Raw genomic sequence first — 18,863 nt, 5'->3', positions numbered from 1 at the left:
TTTCTGATCAGCATGGTACTTCTAAAGTAACCGTTTAATAAATTGAATTTATGCCTTGAGAAACTCTTATACAATAATGTAATTTTGGGCTGAGTCTGGATAATTATTATTATTTTAAAAGCTGCTTTGTTTTTTTTTTCGGTTTTTTGATTAATTATATGTATTACATTTATAATGTTCAACACTTACATAAGTTAAGATCTTAACAAGGAGTATCGCAAATTTGCAAAAGTTTAAAGACTTGAGCAAAACAAATCAAATGAAAAGTAAAGCGTATTTATATTTAAGACTTGATTGCTTTAACAAATAAAAAGCTTTTTTGGTGTTCAAATAGCCCCTTAAAAGCAGTTAAAAGCCTTAAAGCTCGTCCTCGTTTGTTGTTGTTTTGTTGATGGGCAGCACTGGCTCCACAGCTGATTCTGCCATTCTTCTTGTTGTCGATGCCCAATCTGATGATGCTGCTGCTGCCGTTGCTGCTGCTGCTGCTGCTGCTGATGATGATGATGTTTTGACTACGTCGCAAGGACGTACACATATTTTACATACAAAGGTGGCTGGCCCTGTGGCAGAGTGCGCTGGGCTCGCACTGGCATGACGCCAGCAGACACACACACACAGGCACAGGGCTAAGCCGACGGAAGGCAGTTGCTTGCAGATGTGCGCGCGCAGATTGTCCACAATCGCAACATACATATGCATGTATTTAAACGCACGTATGTATGTGTGCAGGCATGTGCGCAAGTGTGGCGATTGTGGAGCAGCTGTCGCGCCATTGCGGCTACTGTCATGGTTTGCGATGGCGTACATGATGAAAAAATTTAAGTCAGACAGTGGTGGCGTATGTGAAAAAGCACCATAGCGTTTAACGGTAGTTGTAATGGAGAAGCGCGTCTCCCAAGTGGGAGAGCGAAAGCACGATTAGAGGACGACAAGCAGCAGCTGCGTGAGAAAGCTTTTTCGCCTATCCAAGCCGACAAAAAAACAATCCCGCACACTGTCACGCCTGTGCAGCTGTTACACACTGCCAGCTAAAGGGAGAGAGAGAGAGAGAGAGGGAGCGAGAGACACAAGCGACTGAGTGCTTATGAATTGAGCAAAATGGAGAACTGAGCGCAGGCCTTCGACCAGTACATGCATGAGCATATGTATATATATGCAGACACATCATTAAGTTTGTACTGCAGTCTGCCGACATGTGTATGTATGTTTGTACGAATGGATGTATGAATGTATGCATGTTCATACATATGTACATATGAATGTGCTTATCGAAAACGAAACAAAAAAAGTAAATAAATAAATATATGGAAAAACCGATGATTGGAAAGAAAGCGGCTCGGGCTCGTCTCAGGATTTGTGAATGAACTGAACTTAGGAAACAAAAAGTATACCTTTAAGGAAATGTTGGTTTTTCTCAAGTTCGTTTTTGTTGGTTTTTCTTTTACAATATTCAACAACCAATACCAATATTCTTAAAATGGCAACTGCCATATTGGTAGAGTCTTTGATATTAATTTAGTGCTTTTTGTATTGTGAGGAATTTATGGATCATAAATGCCAAAAAAAAAATAAAAAAAAAAAACGGGACTATTTGCGGCCTTTAATATGGCACGATAATAATTAAGATTGAATTAAAAACGCGCCTAGCATAGTACAAATTTACGATAGCTTTATGAGAACTGCTTGGATTTTGGCTAACACTAGACTGCATTGTGCTTCTAGATCAGTTTGTTGTCAGAATGTAGTCGACTGTAATTTTTCTCAATTATTAACTGATTCGATATGCACTTGAAACGGATCGAACTTTCGCTATATCTAGACAATTGCCGGCTAAAGTTTCGACCAGGTCTAATGCGGATATATACATTGGTTGGCCCCTTCGTGCTGGCCAACTTTGAATGAGTATATTTACATTCATTCCTAATCCGTTTCCAATCCCAATCCCAAGCCCAGTAACGAGTGCATATCTCATTTGGAACGTGATTTGTTGTGTTGTTGCTTTAACTAAACTACGCAGGTGTCTAATTAGAGTTCTATGTTTGTGAAGTTTAGATTAGTAAAAAGATTGTTTAAGAAAAGAAAGTTTCGAGAATTGAGCTAATCAGAGTATGTATATAGATAAAGATAAATATATATATATAGACAGAGAGCGAGAGAGAGAGAGTGTGTGTGTGTGAGAACGAGAGAGGAATAGATTCAGAGAGATGTTTAACTACAAAAAGTACTAAACTAAAATGATATTATATTTTTCATTTTGCACTACAAATTTGTGTATGATGATCGCATTTCTTGTAATTGTTGCAAATAAATTTAGTTCGTTAATTTGTTAAAAACTTTGAAACGCATTAACTTTCAATCAAATACTGGTTATAAGAATATTGTTCACATTCACAAACCGAAATTTTGTTAAAATATATATGCTGTTTTATATGTATATATTATATGTATATTATAGTCAAAGAAACCAACATACCAGAAAAAATAAATAGATAAACGAAGAAAAACTGAACTATACAAAAACCAAAGGCTTTCCAAGTGTCTGATGAATTTGGTATCCAAAACTCGCAGGGCCGAGAATGGGCTGCCCGCTTGGACCGGAACTCGAGTCCTTGCAGGACCAACAACGACAGTCGATCGCGAAATGAGAGAGAGGACTTACCTTAGGGAGACAGGGGGGGCGTATGGCTAGGCTATATTGTAAAGAGCATGCTCCACGCTTGGACGGAGATGAGATGATGTTTAAGCTTTCAAGCATGTCCTGATGTTGTTTGTTTTTTTTTTTTTTGTTACAAGAATAATTAGTATAGCAGTTTAGTAACTAAAGCCAGCTCTAAAAGTATATTACAAATGTTGGGTGCAGTTGAGAAAGTTGATCTAGGTGATGTGAAATAAGGCAAAGTTGAGAGTTGAAGTAAATTTCAAAATGAGTATAGCAAATACATACACATACACATACATATGCAGCATGTACATAGGTATATACATAGGTATGTATGTAAGGTAAAAATGTTTATTTCTGATAAGCCAATTTTCAATTACATAAATGAAAATTTGAAATTATTTTATTTTTTGTTTTTGTTATGCCTAGAATACAAATTCAAGTTGTCATAAATATAATTATGTGTAAAGAAAAATAAATCATAAGCTACATTTAACTATGTATAAGTACATAAATGATTTGAGATATTCTTTTAAAACTATCACTAGCATGAATAACAAAAAGAGCAGGGCAGCAGAGTCGGGCTGCCCGACTGCGCGACACCCTGTACACACAGCCCTGTCTTCAAAGTTCCAATTGAAATTTTAGCAACAACTTGTTTTAGACTTCGAATAGTTCGAGCTGTTGTATACAGGGCGTTCCTTGGGGCTACTTACTGGCTAATTATCACTTTTTGAATAACAAACCAAAGAGATTGAAATCAATAGGAGTCTTTATACAGGAGCTAAGCGACTACTGGACCTGGATATTCAACTTAAATTGGTGTGTGTTGTCTAGGTACTCCTGGAGAAAGAGTATTTGTGATATGATTGGACATAGATCTTAGCTTAGTGATTAGAGATTAGATAGAGTTAGAGTAAAGTAACGTTATGCATATGGAGTTCTTGACTTTGGAATAAACATGATGAGCAAATTTCATTTGAGTTAATGCGGCAATTGACAAGCATACTTCAGACTTGACCATTGCACAATACTTTATCTTTCCTTTTTCTTTTCGATTTCGATTTCAATTTCAATTTCCATTAGTTCCGATTCAAAATTGGGCACTCTGATATATACAAAACGAAATTTTTACATTTGCTTAGGTATGTAGCTCAGTATGAGTTCTATTACTAAGCTTACTTATGGTACATATGTATGATAAATGTGTGACTCATTTCATTGGGACTCTATAAATGTAAGTAACAAAATTTGAAGAAATGTAACTACAGATACGAGTACCTACTTAAGCGCTACATGCTTTAGCATTAACAACATGCATTTCAAATAGTAGTTCATATCATTGATGGATCTCGAGTACCAAACATTCCAAGTACCAAGAAACAGGTACCAAGTACCAAGTACCAAGTACCAAGTACCAGTTATTAATGTAATTATGCTTTCGGGCAAGTGCAACAAGCTCGCATTTTGATTCATTGGACTGTGGTAATATAGTAAATAGTATATGTATTAAGTAAGAGAGTCGTATGCATCACTTCTTCATGTAGAAGTCTTTTATGCATCGGCAATTCATTGGGGCCCCTTTTGGGGGCGTCTTTTAAACGTGTGTGTGTGTGTGTGTGTGTGTGTGCAGTCAAAACTTTCGATCTACTCGTTGAATATTAATAAGTCGATAATAACTGTGCTTGCAGAACGAAAATCAACATCATTTACATTGTTTGAAATGCGAAAGTTAACTAATCAGAACTTGGCTACAAATCAATTTCAACTAATGTGTAAATGTGAGTGTGTGTGTGTGTGTGTGTTGGGCATGATATCTATAGAGTATGTCTCGTGTCTAGATGTAACAATATGTACTTTATAACGCTTCTCTGGGTTTAACGAATGCCCTGCAATCTGAGTTTAGTTGTCAATCTATCTGGGCACAAACTTTGCTAGCAGTATTAGCCATGGCATTGTGATGAGCATGAGATGTTGATAACCGTTTGCGAATGAGTATAAACTTTTACTAGAATTGCACATATCTTCCTCACAAAAGCACATATGTCCATTGCCTGAACTTTCCATCATGCACACGTGATCGACCATGAATAAATTGATTTGTAACTGTGACGTACACATGCGTCGCACCACCTCGTAGGCTGTAAGACAAGGACGATGTATAAGGGCGTATCCTGGCATATCGATGCCCTTGCATCTGCCTAGCATCGGATGCGACAAGGATGTGCCTACCCAATATGCAGCTACTTACGTGATCTCTGATGTCGCACCATTTTCACACAGCAGCCATTGCAGGTCATCAGGGGCGGCTGATCGCGGGGCAGGGCCGTATAGTTGAAGGGGTCCTTGCAGCGCGCATCCGTCCAGGAGTCGCACTCGTAGCAGTAGATCGAACGCGCTGCAGTACAAAGCACACAATACATTTATTACCTTTGAGCCCAGAATCAGACTCAAATGGTTTCGCCTGCTGCTCTGCTTAGGACTACTCGACTAAGATGCAGCAACGCAAGACTCTACGGATTAACTCAATATATAACTCATTATGTACACAAGCACAAAAGCATGAAAAAGTCTGATTAATTTGAACTTTAGTACAAATGAAAAACAAGCAGAGTGAACAGCACTAAACTAGGGAAACAGCATCCAAAATGCTTGAGGTGCTTGCTTGATGGTGTTCCTTATTTAAATGTGGCTTATCAATTAATGTTATTGTTAATTTAACTTTATATTAGTTAGACATAAGCATGATTAACTGGCAGTTAACGAAATTAAAATAAAATATGCAACAAGTTGGTATGTCTAAATAGATGTAGATGTGGATATAGATATAGTATCTATACTAACATACTACTAATTCTCTTGAGTATCTACTATCTGGATGTATATATTATCGCTTGCCGCACATTAGGGGCTGATGAATGGTACCTTAGTGCCATGAATCACTTGAAAGGAAACTCAAAACGAATGAAAGCAATATCGAATATGCAATATTTGGTGGAAAATCAGTGTATGCTCGCATTACATATGAAGGAATGTTTCATTTAGCTTTGATGAAATGTAAAATTGTATATTTCAATCAGATACTAATTTTAAAGATCGAGCGAACCATATGTTTAATAGGTGCAAACAAATGTGTAATGTGCTTTAAATAACCGAATCTAGAGTGAAAGACGTGCAAGTGTTAAGAATATTATCTAAAAACGTAAAGGACTATAGTTGGTATTGTTCTCGACATGCAGACACACAGAACCACAGAAAAACCTGCACATTAAACCAAAAGCATACACACACTCAGACACACGTACAGAGAAAAACAGGTAAGAGATGCATAGTTGCAAGTTGGAACAGAAATGTAAGAAACGTAGAAAAACGGACTCTGGTTGAGCGAGTGGGTAATACGTGTCCCTTGGTGAAATCGGATAGAAACAGTGTATAGGGAACCCAAAGTTCTTGAAATAAATGCTTGCAAGAAATCAACGGAAAAACGAAAGAGTCTAAATTGAAGCAATTGTCAAATTGTCTTAAAACGAGTCTGAACAAATCTGTTTGGTTTGGCATAAATCAAAAGAAAATGCTTTGGGTACTGAGCGTTAATTGATGAGATATCAAAACATTTATAGACAAATAGTGGCATATTCACAGAGCCTATCTGAGCAAAATGCCGATTAGGAAAATATCTGGACTCGCGTTCACTTGAGTAAATCAATTTAAATGTTACAAATAGAATATACATATACTTATGCATGACTTTGGTATTATAATAATTTATGATTTGTTTGTTTTTTTTTTTTTTTGTTTTGGCAAAAAAGTTATTTTAGGTATATTTAAGCGTTTGTATATAGGCAGAGGATCAATGGATTCATACTTTGACATTCGGCTGAGGCTGATGGAATCCATACAAAAGTCAGAAATCCAAATATGGCTGCAAATAAACAATAAAAGGAAGAGCAAAGTAGAAGACAGGAAGATGAAAATGAAATACAAAGTTGCGTGAAAAGGTTGAAAATTAGACACATTTACAAAGGACATTTGCATTTGCATGAACCATATTCAATGGAATGGTTAAAGTGGATTCGACATTTCGATGAAAAGAGTGGAAAATAAAAATCTCGACACCATATTTCACAAAACATACATCAAGGTCAGAAAAGAATATTACAACAAAAATAAAAATAACAAATAAAAATAAAATAAAATAAGTTTTAAGCAAAAATCAAATTGGGGTTAGCTTGGAAATAAACAAATTGCGCCAATTTATATGCTGTGTGAAATCTTAAGCCTTGTACCATTCCATGGAAATGGCTGTGCATGCAACAGAACTTGGACGGGAATATACAAACTCTGGGGATGCGCGCCACACACAAAAACAGTTAGGATAACCTTACCTACGAGTAAAGTGGAGCATAATTAGCGAGTGTGGAGTGTGGATTGTGAGAGCAGCTGTCAAGGACAGGGTGGGTTGGGGTTTTACACAGTTTGGGTAACAGTTAGGCTTACAAATATCTATACATAGTACATGGTAAAGTTTGTAATGCATTTGTACAGTGTGTCATACGAGTCGTCCTCCCCTTGCGAGGGCGTATGCAAGACAAGTTGTGACAATATCGCACTCTCAATGCAGGACGCAGGACGTGAGTGTTGTATAGAGACGACTGTCAATACGAGTAATCGATAGGAACAGCAGCACGTATCAAACTAAAACCAAACTCAATACTGAATACAACCGAACGCAACCAACTGATTTGGCATTTACGAATTACGAGTATTTTACAGGGGATTTAGAGTATTTGGCTGCCTTAACCCTGCCATGTGCACCCTTGCAGATGCCGAGCTGAGGTTTGCTATCAAATCTTTTGTATTCCAAATTAGAAAAAGGATTGAGTCAAGCATTATTTATTATCACTTTACTTTACTTGTCTATTAAACTTAATAATCGAAGTCAATATAAACCTGTTTTGTTTGTACAACAATTAATTTTGTTAATTGTATATATTGATCCCGTTTTTATTATTAATTTTGATCAAAAAACAAACAATTTCCTTTGGATAGTTTATTTGTTTGCAAGAGCAATCTGCAAGCGTGTTTAGGCTATGGCTGGCCGGAGAAAATGTTGTTTTATTTGTTGTTAAATGTTTAATTTTAGTAAGAGTATAAAACTAAATAAAATGCACAATTAGTTTAGTACAAACGCAAAAGTATTTGAAACCATATGCAAAACAGAAATCAAACGAATTTCGCAATTTTGAAACGAAACTGAAACTTACTTGGAAAACAATTATCAGCTGTACCGAATTTTGCCAATGCCAAAATAACTTTTGTACAATTTTACATACGCATCGAGAAAATTTGTGAAAACGAAATTTGTAAATTAATTGTCTTTGGAAAATGAATACAATTTTTACATCTAATTATGAAAATAACCTCTTGTTTCTCTCTGTTATTCTACACTTTTTTTGTTGTTTTGGGTTTTGTTATTGTATTTATTTGTTTATTTGTTTCCGCTTGTTCTTTACTATTTGCTTTTCTATTAAGCATGTCATATCGCACATCGCTCATACGACCCGTTCGCCGTCCGTTTTTTTCTTTGCGAATGCGAATGCGCACATGTGTGTGTGTGTGTGTGTGCGTGTGTGGCACATAGCTTGACTGTCCAGCTATTAATATACTTCACTAGTTCTATATCGGTCCACGATTGTTGTTCAAATAAAAACAAGAGTCTGCCTCTTGTGGTCGTCGGGCATTGTTCGATTTGATTGCTAGATAACTCGTAAATAATCTGTGTGGTCTTTGAAGCGCCTCGTGTCTGCCTTCGATTTGGCTAATAAAAAGTCACGGCTCATAAACAAGCTGTTTTTGCTGAGCATTAATACTTAATCATAATCATACTGGACTCGAAATGGAATTCTTACCTGTCAGGGCCAGCAGCCACTGTCTGGCTGCGTTTTCTTTAGTCCACATTGTGATGGAGGGGTTCGCTTTTTTATTCTGCAATTATTACAAACGTCTTTGAAAAGTAGGTATTATTAATAATATAGGTTCGTCTTGTACCTGGCTGATTCGATACGATTACGACTCTGAGTGGAAGGACTTAGCCTGTCTCGGCATAGAAGCGCTCAAGTTTACAGCTCGGCAACTGCATAACTTCCTGAGTATTACGACATCGCAGTTAAAACGGAAGAAGCGGGCTGCAAGATATAGTTATGAGTTTTCACTTGTTGGCCATGATAAATAAGTTAATCTGTTACTCAAGCTGTTTTGTACCTAATGTTAAATTTGAGTTTTCAGACTAGCTTTACGATGGACAGTCGACCTAGTTGCACAAATCGCAGTTTAAATAAACTAATACGAAATAGCCAAAAATGATAGACCAATGCATTTTAAAATAAGTTGATTGAAGACACGAACCATAAATTTAAGTCTGAAAAGATGATTCGTGAATTTCCTCTTCATTGGCCTCTAACATGCGTACGTCACATCTTGAAGAATTACATACATACATAAATATATTCAAAAATATTCGTATACATATATAAATATACATATATATAGGAATATATAAATGGAAAGACAACTAAGTATTAATAGCAACGCATAACCTCTAATAAGTGTTCTAGGTCAATGTGTGAGACCATGTCATGGCTGCTGCTGATGTCAATAGAGTGTGGAAAATCATTGAACCCATATAATGAGATGAATCTATATATATAATATTTATGTAGATATGCAAAATATGGTATATAAAATTTGTGCAAATGTATGTAACAGACTGGCAGATGCAACTCCCGCCCCATATACTCGAAATTGACAGCACGCAATTAATGCAGAGACCCGCCTGTTGGTAACTAGGTTCTGACATAGTTAATGTTAATTGAAGACTTGGCATATTTATATTTAATGAGACCTCAATGAGATGCACATTCAAAAAACTAGATTAAAATGGGCATTGATTCACCAAGGGCAGGAGTATGGACTTCTCTATGAATTTACCCTTGTCAAATATCGACTATCAATATGTACTATAATTTATGCGTATTGTGCGTACTTTAGTTGAGGTTACAAATATTTGCAGTCTTGTAGTTGATTGAAAAGTTTTCCAATTTGCAAATAAATAAAATAGTTGAAATTGTATCAAATATTGTCGGTTCGCCCACTTGCAGATACTTAAATTTGCATTTATATTGATGACATGCGGAATTCACATTGTTTTGCATATTTACACCGAACGTTGGCAAAATGTCAGAAATAATGCGCCAAAAAAAAAAAAAACTGTGCAAATTTAGTGTACTATTTGTGTGTGTGTGCGAGTGTGGGTGTGTGGGTGTGTGTATGCCACAGTGCGTCGAGACTGCACAAGAATGTCGCACATTTGTTTATTGACAGATTTTGGGTTAAGGTTTGCTCTTTATTTAGCCACTCAAATGTGTTTTTTATACTTTTTATATTGATTTTTTATTTCTAGCGACGCCTCTCAGAAAATTGGTTGATTTATGGCAACAAGTGTGCCCACACACACACACACACACACACACTGGCAGCTATCGGATGCGCTGCCATGGCGAAGCGTGTGATTAGCAAAGTGTTTAATTATTTGGTGCAGTTAAATACATAAATGTTTGTTATTGTCGTCTCTGATTGCCGGTTATTAGAGAGATGTAAGGCAGAGCGAGAGCCAATGTAAACAATACGCACACAGCTGCAACTCGCACTCGCACTCGCACTCTCACTCTCACTCACTGTCCCTCTCTCTCTCTCTTTGCACATGTTCGTTGGGGCTCTCCCGCTCTCTTTGCGCTGCCTTAATGGGGCTGCGTGTTTCCTTTTCACACGCACTTTAACTTTTTGCTTTTGTCGAACGACGTTTTTAATAGCTTTCGACTTTAAGATCGTGGATAAATAAAACTTTTATTACCTTTAGCACTTGCGCAGGCTTTTATTGATTAACACTGTCCTGCGGGCTAGTTGAATTGTCGCAGTTGGTGCAGTCGGTGCGGTGCGCAGGTGTTTGCATAAGATACGTGAGCAGAAATCGATTCAGCACACAAAGTGGGCCAAACAAATCCTAATGCAATTCACACTCGTAAATAGCACACAGCGCGTTTATTTTGGCCGTTTGCCTTTGCTTTTTGACCTGGCTGGCGGATGACATGCTCACAATTGCAAGGCTGTTGGCTTTAACAGCGCGAATTTATATTGATTTGTGACCTTTGGGCTGATCAACTTTTTCTATTGCCGCACTCAACACAATCTATTTGTTTTGAATACCGTTAAGTTTGACTTTTTGTTACTTTATTGCTGATTTTCACAGATTATTTTAATTTAAGTTTTGTGGTCTCGTTTTTTCTTTTTTCTTGAATTTAGAGGCGACGGTTGTGTCTTTTACGCTATCAGCCAACACGCAACGACATCAACTGAGGCTATGCGCTACATTTTTCGATTTTTCTACTACATTTCTCCCGATTTTAGCGCATGTCATTTGTTGCCTATTTTCAAACACTATTTGCGTATGTGCGTGCATGTGTATTCAACTGTTTAGCTTCTGGCGCCAACACGATGCAGTGTTGTCAAATGCTGCAAAAAGCTCCCAATATGTACATTTTAGCTTTCAAACGGTTATTCGAGGCGCAGCACAAAACGTTTTGCTTCTTTTCAGATTCAAGTAAGTACAAATACAAAAGCACTTGCATATTTATATTATATATATATTATATATAGTATATTACTTACCATAAATAATTAAACGACCTTACATTGTTTTCAAATTGCCGTTTGATATTTCTGTTGTTTACGAACAGCTGTTTTCTATTTTAACAGTGCAATAACAGCGCACTGCTTCATCGAAATTGTATCTTAACTAACATAACCTTAACATAGGCTGTTAAGTAAGCGCGAAATTAGAAGTATTTGTCGTATATGGAAACTTTAACTTAATTCCGTTTCAAGCCATTTCGACATTTTCAATAGGAATGGATTTCGAATACTTAACTTGTTTTAATTTCGTGATAATTATCTTTATTATGAACGCTCGTATATATAGTATAAGAAGTTTGTTGAATTGGCGTTAAGCACAGCTTAAATTAGGTATTAGTTTTAAAATGGGTTTGCATAAATAATTACATAAATACTCGTACATACAAAAATTAACACGTATATGAAAAATTATTCAAGATTACAACGAAACGGAATCAAGACAAAGACTTGAATCATGCTTTCTTCCAATTCTTGTGAGCATTTGCCATTCGACTCGCAGGATTCGAGTGGACCCGATGTGATGCAGGCTACAGAAGCAGGCTAACGCCTTAGGCATAGTCGCGTGATCCTTCCAGTTTGCGCAGCTGTGGGATGAGAATTGGGGGCAACATGTTAAATGGATCTATTTGCCAGCACGTATTTCACTTGGGAACTTATTTACACTGATTAATTTGAGAGTATGTGAGTGTTTGTGGATGTGTGTGTGTGTGTACGTGTGTGTGTGTGTGGATGTGTGTTTGTGGATGTTTCAGGTGTCGCGTTGCTGTTTCAATAGAAACTCTTATCGTGCCAAGCCGCAAAAGCTCTCACCTCACGTTCGTCGGCATGCGTGCGATATTTCTCAGCGGTCTCGTTGCTCTTGGGTGGAGTCTTCGCCTCCAGCACCTGGGTGTAGAGCAGAGCAGCCGTCACGCCGCCCAGCACGGGTCCGACCCAGTAGACCCAGTGGGCGTTCCAGTTGTTGGTAGCAAAGGCCGTGCCCACAGTGCGAGCCGGATTCATGCTGGCGCCCGTATACTGAATAGTGCCCAGGTGTCCCAAGGTGACGGCCATGCCGATGGCCAGTGGTGCCGTGTAGCGCGAGTCCGGCTTGTTGGCATCGCAGGCGCCGAACACGGTCAGCACCAGAACTAGGCCCAGGAAGAACTCAATGCCCAAGCCCTGCAGCTCGGAAATGTTGTGGGCCAAGCTGGTGTGGCCCAGACCGTTGTGATATAGCGGATCGAGAAGGATCTGCAGAGACGACAGAGGCTTAGTTTGGCTACCTTGAACAATGAATCGGAACTCACCTTGACAGCAGCCGTGCCGGCAATGGCACCCAGGCACTGGAAGACAATATAGAAGACAGCTCGGAGTACGCTGATGCGGCCAGCTATGAGCATGGCCAGGGTCACGGCGGGATTGACGTGACCGCCGCTCAGATGGCCCACGATCTGAAGGAAATGCAGAATGTGGTTTTAGTTGCCAAGTGGGCCGTCTCTTTCGGCTGTACTCACAGTGATGGCCATGAAGACGCCCAGTCCAAAGGCCAACGCCTTAAAGGTGCCATCCTCTGGCTGGGTGCAGGCGCCACAGGCGAAAAAGTTCAATATCAGATTGCCAATGAACTCGCCGATGAGCGCTTGCCAAAGGCGCAGCTCCTTGGACTTGAACTCATTGAGGCCCAGCGAATACTCGAACTTGCCCATCTTCTCCAGATGCCGATCGGCCAGACAATGACGCGCTGCAAGACACAGACACAAGCCGGAGCCTATTAATTATGGAAGTGAACAATTGTCGGACACGGGCCGTCCAAGTGGGCGATGACCGCATTTTAATGCAGCTCTTAATACGGGCCCGACTACAGTCTGGACGTGGTCAGTGGAATGGGAATGGGTAATATCTATGAGTCGACGATGACAGCCACTTCCGTTGGATGACATCGTCGACATGGCACCTAATTGGTTATCCGACACCTCCGCAGCTACTGTCAATTGACTTGGATGACAGCAATGCATTTAAATATGCACTTTAATTCAATTTAAAATCAAAACAAAAGAAGTGCAGAAATTTCAAATGGAGCTAATAATAGATGACATAGATTGCCATTAACTGCGAGGCAACCAATTTACCGATATTATCATGGTACATGCTCATTGCTGCTCAATGAGGTAAGAACAGAATAATATTGTCCACAAAAGCAAACTCATTATAGCTCACATGATCTTATAGGTATTCTGGCAAAGGACTAACTCTACTTTGTCTGAGACATGACAATTCCTGGCTGCAACAGCTGCTTAGCGCTTTCCCCAGGCAAAGGCAATATAAACACTTAATACATCTAATATAATCTAATGTATTGTCTTATTGTCTGTTAATGAATTACACTTCAGCTGTTAGTTTCGGGAAATACTTAATTAAATTGAAATATACACAGACTAGCTGTGTACATACATATGTTTTAAGTCATACAGCGCACTTATTAAATAAATAAGCATACTTAATTAATAGTTGAGCATTATGTGGATATTGGCCTAACTGCGTCTCGGCTTTAATCAGCTGGAGAGCTGCATTGCCAATTGGCAATTGGCAACAGGCCATAAAATCAGTGTAAATATTAAATGGCAAATATTTGCAAGAGAACGGCATTAACACTAAGCCTCAGCCTAATTGAGTCCGGAGATTAGCAGCCACTTCTGCATGTTGGCCAAGGCGAACGCCCAACCGCCTCACCCCCCTGGCCCACCTCCCCCTAGATGGCCAGATCGTCGTTTCTCGATCTGATTTGGCGCAAGTGTCGGACGCAATGCGGTCAAGAGCAGTTGCCAGCCCAAAAATGGGTTACAAGCGGTTGGCCATGCCCCCGCACATCAGAACAACAGCAACAGACACAACAACAACAACAACAACAACAACAACAACAACATTCGACAATAAAGACGCAATGCCTGATCTACGCGTTCTAAAGTCAGAGACTTGCCATTAATATCAATCAACGATTACTCAATGCTGAATTTTATATGAAAACTATAGACTCGAGAACAAGATTTATGTATTTTCCAGTTTTTCATCTTTTCGCTTTTTGCCTTTTTATTTGTTTTTAATTTCAATGCATGCCTTCAAAATGTTTCACTTTAATCATTTTGTATACCCTGCCATTAAAAAGCGAGAAAGAGACAGGGAGAAAGAGAGAGAGAGAGAGAGAGAGAGAAGAGAGAGTAAGTGAGAGCGAGAGACTTAATTAATATGTTTCAATTTTATAAAATGTAGCTGATAGTGATATATAGAGTATTTGATAGCCGTGTTTCTCCTGCGCACGTTCTTTTTATTTATTTACCTTGGAGTGAAAGATTGTACCTATTTTATCAATATCAGACCTTTAATGTCGAGTGCTCTCTTGATATCGATGCCCATTCCGCAAGTGAGTTAAATTGACTCTTAATAGATAAACGTTCGGGTTGACGTCTTGTTTGGGCTTCGCCATGAAATCAACTGGTGAATTGACAAATTTAAAGTAATTTAATTGCCAGCCCGACAGCAGAAGGCGCACCCAAAAGTCTTCATTCTCTGAGGCTCCACAACCAAAGACCTGTGTGCTTACCTGTGATATGTCCATGTATCAGATCTATTCATTTGAGTCAGAGACACAAGCAAGCTCTGAATTACGTCATGTGAGATCATTTTTGATGGATTTACATTTTATTCATGGCATAAACGCAGTTCCAGTCTTTCCCAACTAGTTCGCAAGGCGACTAAGTCAAGCTCGAGGAATCTAGAAACTAGTTTATTCATATTATTTCGCTTTTTCCAAAGACATTTTTCATAGCAAAAAAAACCGATTATTCACCTAAACTGCAGCTAGGAATTAAATGTTGGCAATTTACTTTATTCTCGCCCATCGATTTTCCAATTAAATATTGTACTATTGTCTCAGCGACATTCCGCGGCAACAGGGCTGGAAACTCGCATATTTTGCGGATTTAGCAAACACCTGCCCCCAAATAGAAATATCAATTCAGTTTCTGAAGTGGCAATCCAACAACAATAATAATGATAGCGTGTTCTAGTTTTAGTTATAATCAATCAGAGAAGGCTTATCTGATAATGATTGGTTTTAACAAATAATGAAAACAGAAAGGCTGATAAAACATTAGCTAGAGTTTCTTAGAGTGCGAAGGCAATCCATGTATATTTACTAATTCTGTCATATTCGCATTGCATTGGCGGCTCGTGCGTGATATTTTGTCGAAATGTTTGCTCAACAAATTGGCGCAAACGCCGCGAACAAAACACACAAATTAACTGAATTCTTGCACACAATGCAACAAAAGACGCCGCCGCAAATGATTTGAACACAAAATATATATCAATAATCGAAATACTGCATTCTGACACCTTCCTCCACACAAGTCAGAGCTCGAGTATTTTCGTATACTTAAATAAAAAAAACGCATGCATACATTCAAATTCCAGAACCGGCACACAAAAGTTCATGAACTGTTGCAAGCCAAACGGACGCTCGCATTAAATTTCGCAAAAATAAATAAATAAATTAATTTCAAAACAAGACTCTAAACTGAATTTGCTTGGCTTGTTTTAAGCACAAAGCTTGACGTCATCTATTTGATATACTACTGAACAGCTTGTTAAAATTTAAATAATAAAAAGAAACAAAGAAAATAAATTAAATTAAATAGGGGTAAGCGTGGGCGTCATTGAAGCTGAAAAGCTGATCTAATGTCGGATGGCTTTAGATCAATTTAAAAACCGTTATACGCACACATACAAGCTGTTATATGTTATATGTTATATGAAGTTTAGCCACAAACCCAAATTCCTTAATTCCTTTTCTAGAGGCTGATAGAAGCTGTTATACCATAGCTTACATAACATGCTTAAATCTGTTATACTGAAGTAAATTTCTACGGATAAATAACACGCCTTGATATACTGAACTGGTATACTGCAAACGACCCGACTGCAAAAAAGCCGATTTCTAGTAGCTGATGAATTGCTTTGATATCATCTTCGGATACATACTATCTGTTATACTGGAAATCAGCCAATTCTCACACTGTGACTGCAAAAGAGTCCATATATGGAGGCTGATATATTGCAATAATATCAACAAGAGTCCATTTCTACGGGTTGTTGACATGCCTTGATATTATCGTCGCATACATACAATCTGTTATACCGATGATCAGCCAATGCCTGCATTCCGACTGCAAGAGAGTACGTTGGTACAGGCTGATGACTTGCTTTGATATCTGTTATACTGGAAATCAGCCAATTTTGAGTGCTAAAAAGACCATTTCTAGAGGCTAATGACTTGCTTTGATATCATCGACGCATATATACAATCTGTTATACTGGAAATCAGCCAATTTCCACATTTTGTATGCTAAAAAGTCCGTTTCTAGAGGTTGATGACATGACTCAATATCAACATAGCATACACACAATCTGTTATACCAAAGATCAGCCGACTGCAATAGTCCATTTCTAGAGGCTGATGACATGCTTTGATATCATCGCAACTTGTCACTTAAATAGACATAAAACTCACTTAAACTTAAAACGGAAATTTGTATGCCGCGCGAAGGCTGCACCGAAATGGAGATGGAGTCAGAGATTTAAAAGGCTGAACGTACGCACGTTTCGATCCATTAAAATCGTGGATTGTACTCAGGGATGAAGTAATCAGATCTGAATAATGAATAAGTCGGTGCGAATAGCAAGTACAAAGCTCACGAATACATGTATTATGATTAGTTTGCCTAATTAGCTGAACAATAGAGCTGAACTTTGTTATTATTGTATATGCTTATATATTTAAATGTGAAAAGTTTTTATAGTACAGTAAATTTTCGCATCATTACACGCATCGCCGCGCCCAAAGTTTTGGGGGACAGCCATATATTTATACATCTAAAGCGTAATTTCTGTGGCAACAAAATTTAATGGTGGCCACAGAAATCTGTTTTTATTTAAATATATTTTGGTGGCAATGCATCATTCTCAAATTTAACCATATCGCAACATCTAGATGGAACACATATATATATATACATTTAAATGTTATGTGGTATGTGATTTCTTGGAATAATTTGTGGCTTGTGTCTGCCCCGCAAACAAACATAAGTGGAAGACAATTTTGATATGATTTTAGTGTTTTATGATCTCACACGTGTGTTTCTGGTCCGCATTGCGTGTATTGTTCTGTGAGATCATATTTGGGTTTGGCGCTCGAAAGAGCGAACGGCAACAAGTAAAACGATTGCGAAGGTAAGACACGAGAGGTCAAAGTAGGCGACAAAGCGGAGCAGAAAACATTGAAGTTGAGTAGAAGATGGAAGGTGGAATATGTCTATACGTAGATTTGTTAATTGGCATATTGAAAACTCTTTGTTTTAGCATATTTGCCTATTTACCTTTTTATGTTAAATAAGTTTAGGCACAAGCTCAACGGCTTCTTGACACCTTTTAATGTGCAATAAATGCCACCTTTTAAATGATGTACATAAATAAATACTTGGCAACAACAACAAGAACACAGTTCACTTGACTTGACGACAAAGTTCAACTTATTTGGCAGGAGTCTCTCCCCTCCGACAAATGCGATCCGCGCACTTTGACTTAATAACAAACACTGCGCGCCACGAAATGCGCAAAGCTTGAAGACGTTGAAAAAAGCAAAAAAGCGGTAAGCGCTCTGCGTCGCACAGTGGGCCAAGCTTATTGAAAACTTGCTCAATTATTTGTGCAAATTTATTTTTGATGAATTCATTAAGCAGCCACTTAAACATGTTTATTACTGTTCTGTCCCATTAGGCTCTTGTTCTAAGAACATAAAACATTTGAATGTGTTGTGAAAATTTGCGGGCTTTGAAGTTTCATTTATTTTTGTATTATATATATATAGCTTATCAGTGTTATATTGTTTGTTTGACAATTTGAATGCTTATTTGCTCTTGGCTTGTAATCTATTAACTACTTACTTAAGTCAGTTGGGCCCCAAGCCACGAATACAAAAATCGTATTCTCATATTCTCTTCAAGCAGCTTGTTCGTGGTTTATCTCTGCGACGCTAAAAATAACTTCGGGTAAAACAGAATTTTTATCAATTATAAACTTAAAGGCTTAAAATATTATTCTGTAAATAAATTATAATGAAAAACAGTTTGCGTAAGACAACGATAATATATCCAAGGATAAGAATATATAAAACAAGCATAAATAGTTATATAGAAAATCTTTTAGAGAAAAATATTTGTTTTTATTTACCAGCGTTTGCATAAAGTATTACCCAAATGATAAAGTTAGGAAGATAGAAAATTTAATATTTCCCTCTGATAACGATGAAATTTTCTGTAAAAATTATGTGAAACAATGTGAAGCTTTCCATTACCAAGCTTTTTCATATATTAAAAAAAGCAAATTGTTTCTCAAAAAACGTCAAAAACTGAAAGATTTA

The 18,863-nt window shown here is 37.8% G+C and overlaps 2 protein-coding genes across 6 annotated transcripts; both read right to left on the bottom strand.

The window, feature by feature from the left end:
• qvr (protein quiver) lies at positions 1 to 11,078 on the bottom strand. 4 transcript variants are annotated; one of them, XM_015173790.3, is made up of 7 exons: positions 10,569 to 11,078; positions 8,708 to 8,844; positions 8,569 to 8,644; positions 7,924 to 7,971; positions 6,525 to 6,581; positions 4,911 to 5,057; positions 1 to 4,800 (listed from the first exon to the last, which is right to left on the bottom strand). In XM_015173790.3, the coding sequence occupies exons 3-7, from the start codon at positions 8,615 to 8,617 to the stop codon at positions 4,574 to 4,576; spliced, it is 528 nt and encodes a 175-aa protein (XP_015029276.1). In that variant the 5' UTR covers positions 8,618 to 8,644; positions 8,708 to 8,844; positions 10,569 to 11,078; the 3' UTR covers positions 1 to 4,573. The 4 variants fall into 4 exon arrangements, with proteins under 4 accessions (XP_015029276.1, XP_015029274.1, XP_015029275.1 ...); XM_015173788.3 differs by lacking the exon at positions 6,525 to 6,581 and having other exon boundaries at positions 10,569 to 11,077; XM_015173789.3 differs by lacking the exon at positions 7,924 to 7,971 and having other exon boundaries at positions 10,569 to 11,077.
• Positions 11,079 to 11,642: 564 nt separating this feature from the next.
• Positions 11,643 to 18,049, bottom strand: Prip (aquaporin prip). Of its 2 annotated transcripts, none has more exons than XR_001450285.3 (5): positions 17,821 to 18,049; positions 12,904 to 13,130; positions 12,697 to 12,840; positions 12,069 to 12,640; positions 11,643 to 11,991 (listed from the first exon to the last, which is right to left on the bottom strand). XR_001450285.3 is itself a non-coding variant. In XM_002050101.4 (5 exons), exons 2-5 carry the CDS (start codon positions 13,093 to 13,095, stop codon positions 11,956 to 11,958), a joined length of 795 nt encoding a protein of 264 aa, XP_002050137.1. In that variant the 5' UTR covers positions 13,096 to 13,130; positions 17,821 to 18,048; the 3' UTR covers positions 11,643 to 11,955. The 2 variants fall into 2 exon arrangements, 1 of the variants encoding a protein (XP_002050137.1); XM_002050101.4 differs by having other exon boundaries at positions 12,218 to 12,640; positions 17,821 to 18,048.
• Positions 18,050 to 18,863: the final 814 nt, after the last annotated feature.

The sequence above is a fragment of the Drosophila virilis genome, chromosome 5, assembly GCF_030788295.1.
Source record: "Drosophila virilis strain 15010-1051.87 chromosome 5, Dvir_AGI_RSII-ME, whole genome shotgun sequence".
In the NCBI taxonomy this organism is placed as follows: Eukaryota; Metazoa; Arthropoda; class Insecta; order Diptera; family Drosophilidae; genus Drosophila; species Drosophila virilis.
Note: the sequence above shows the minus strand (reverse complement) of the source record. Positions and strands in the feature narration are given on the sequence as shown.

Coding starts and splice junctions, on each gene's coding strand:
- Prip (XM_002050101.4), bottom strand. CDS start 13,095: ATGGGCAAGTTCGAGTATTCGCTGGGCCTCAATGAGTTCAAGTCCAAG. Junction 12,841..12,903: donor GCGTCTTCATGGCCATCACT/GTGAGTACAGCC, acceptor CATTTCCTTCAG/ATCGTGGGCCATCTGAGCGG. Junction 11,992..12,217: donor CGCATGCCGACGAACGTGAG/GTGAGAGCTTTT, acceptor CTCATCCCACAG/CTGCGCAAACTGGAAGGATC.
- qvr (XM_015173790.3), bottom strand. CDS start 8,617: ATGTGGACTAAAGAAAACGCAGCCAGACAGTGGCTGCTGGCCCTGACA. Junction 6,582..7,923: donor AGCTGATAATTGTTTTCCAA/GTAAGTTTCAGT, acceptor GTTTATTTGCAG/CCATATTTGGATTTCTGACT. Junction 4,801..4,910: donor GGTGCGACATCAGAGATCAC/GTAAGTAGCTGC, acceptor CTTGTCTTACAG/CCTACGAGGTGGTGCGACGC.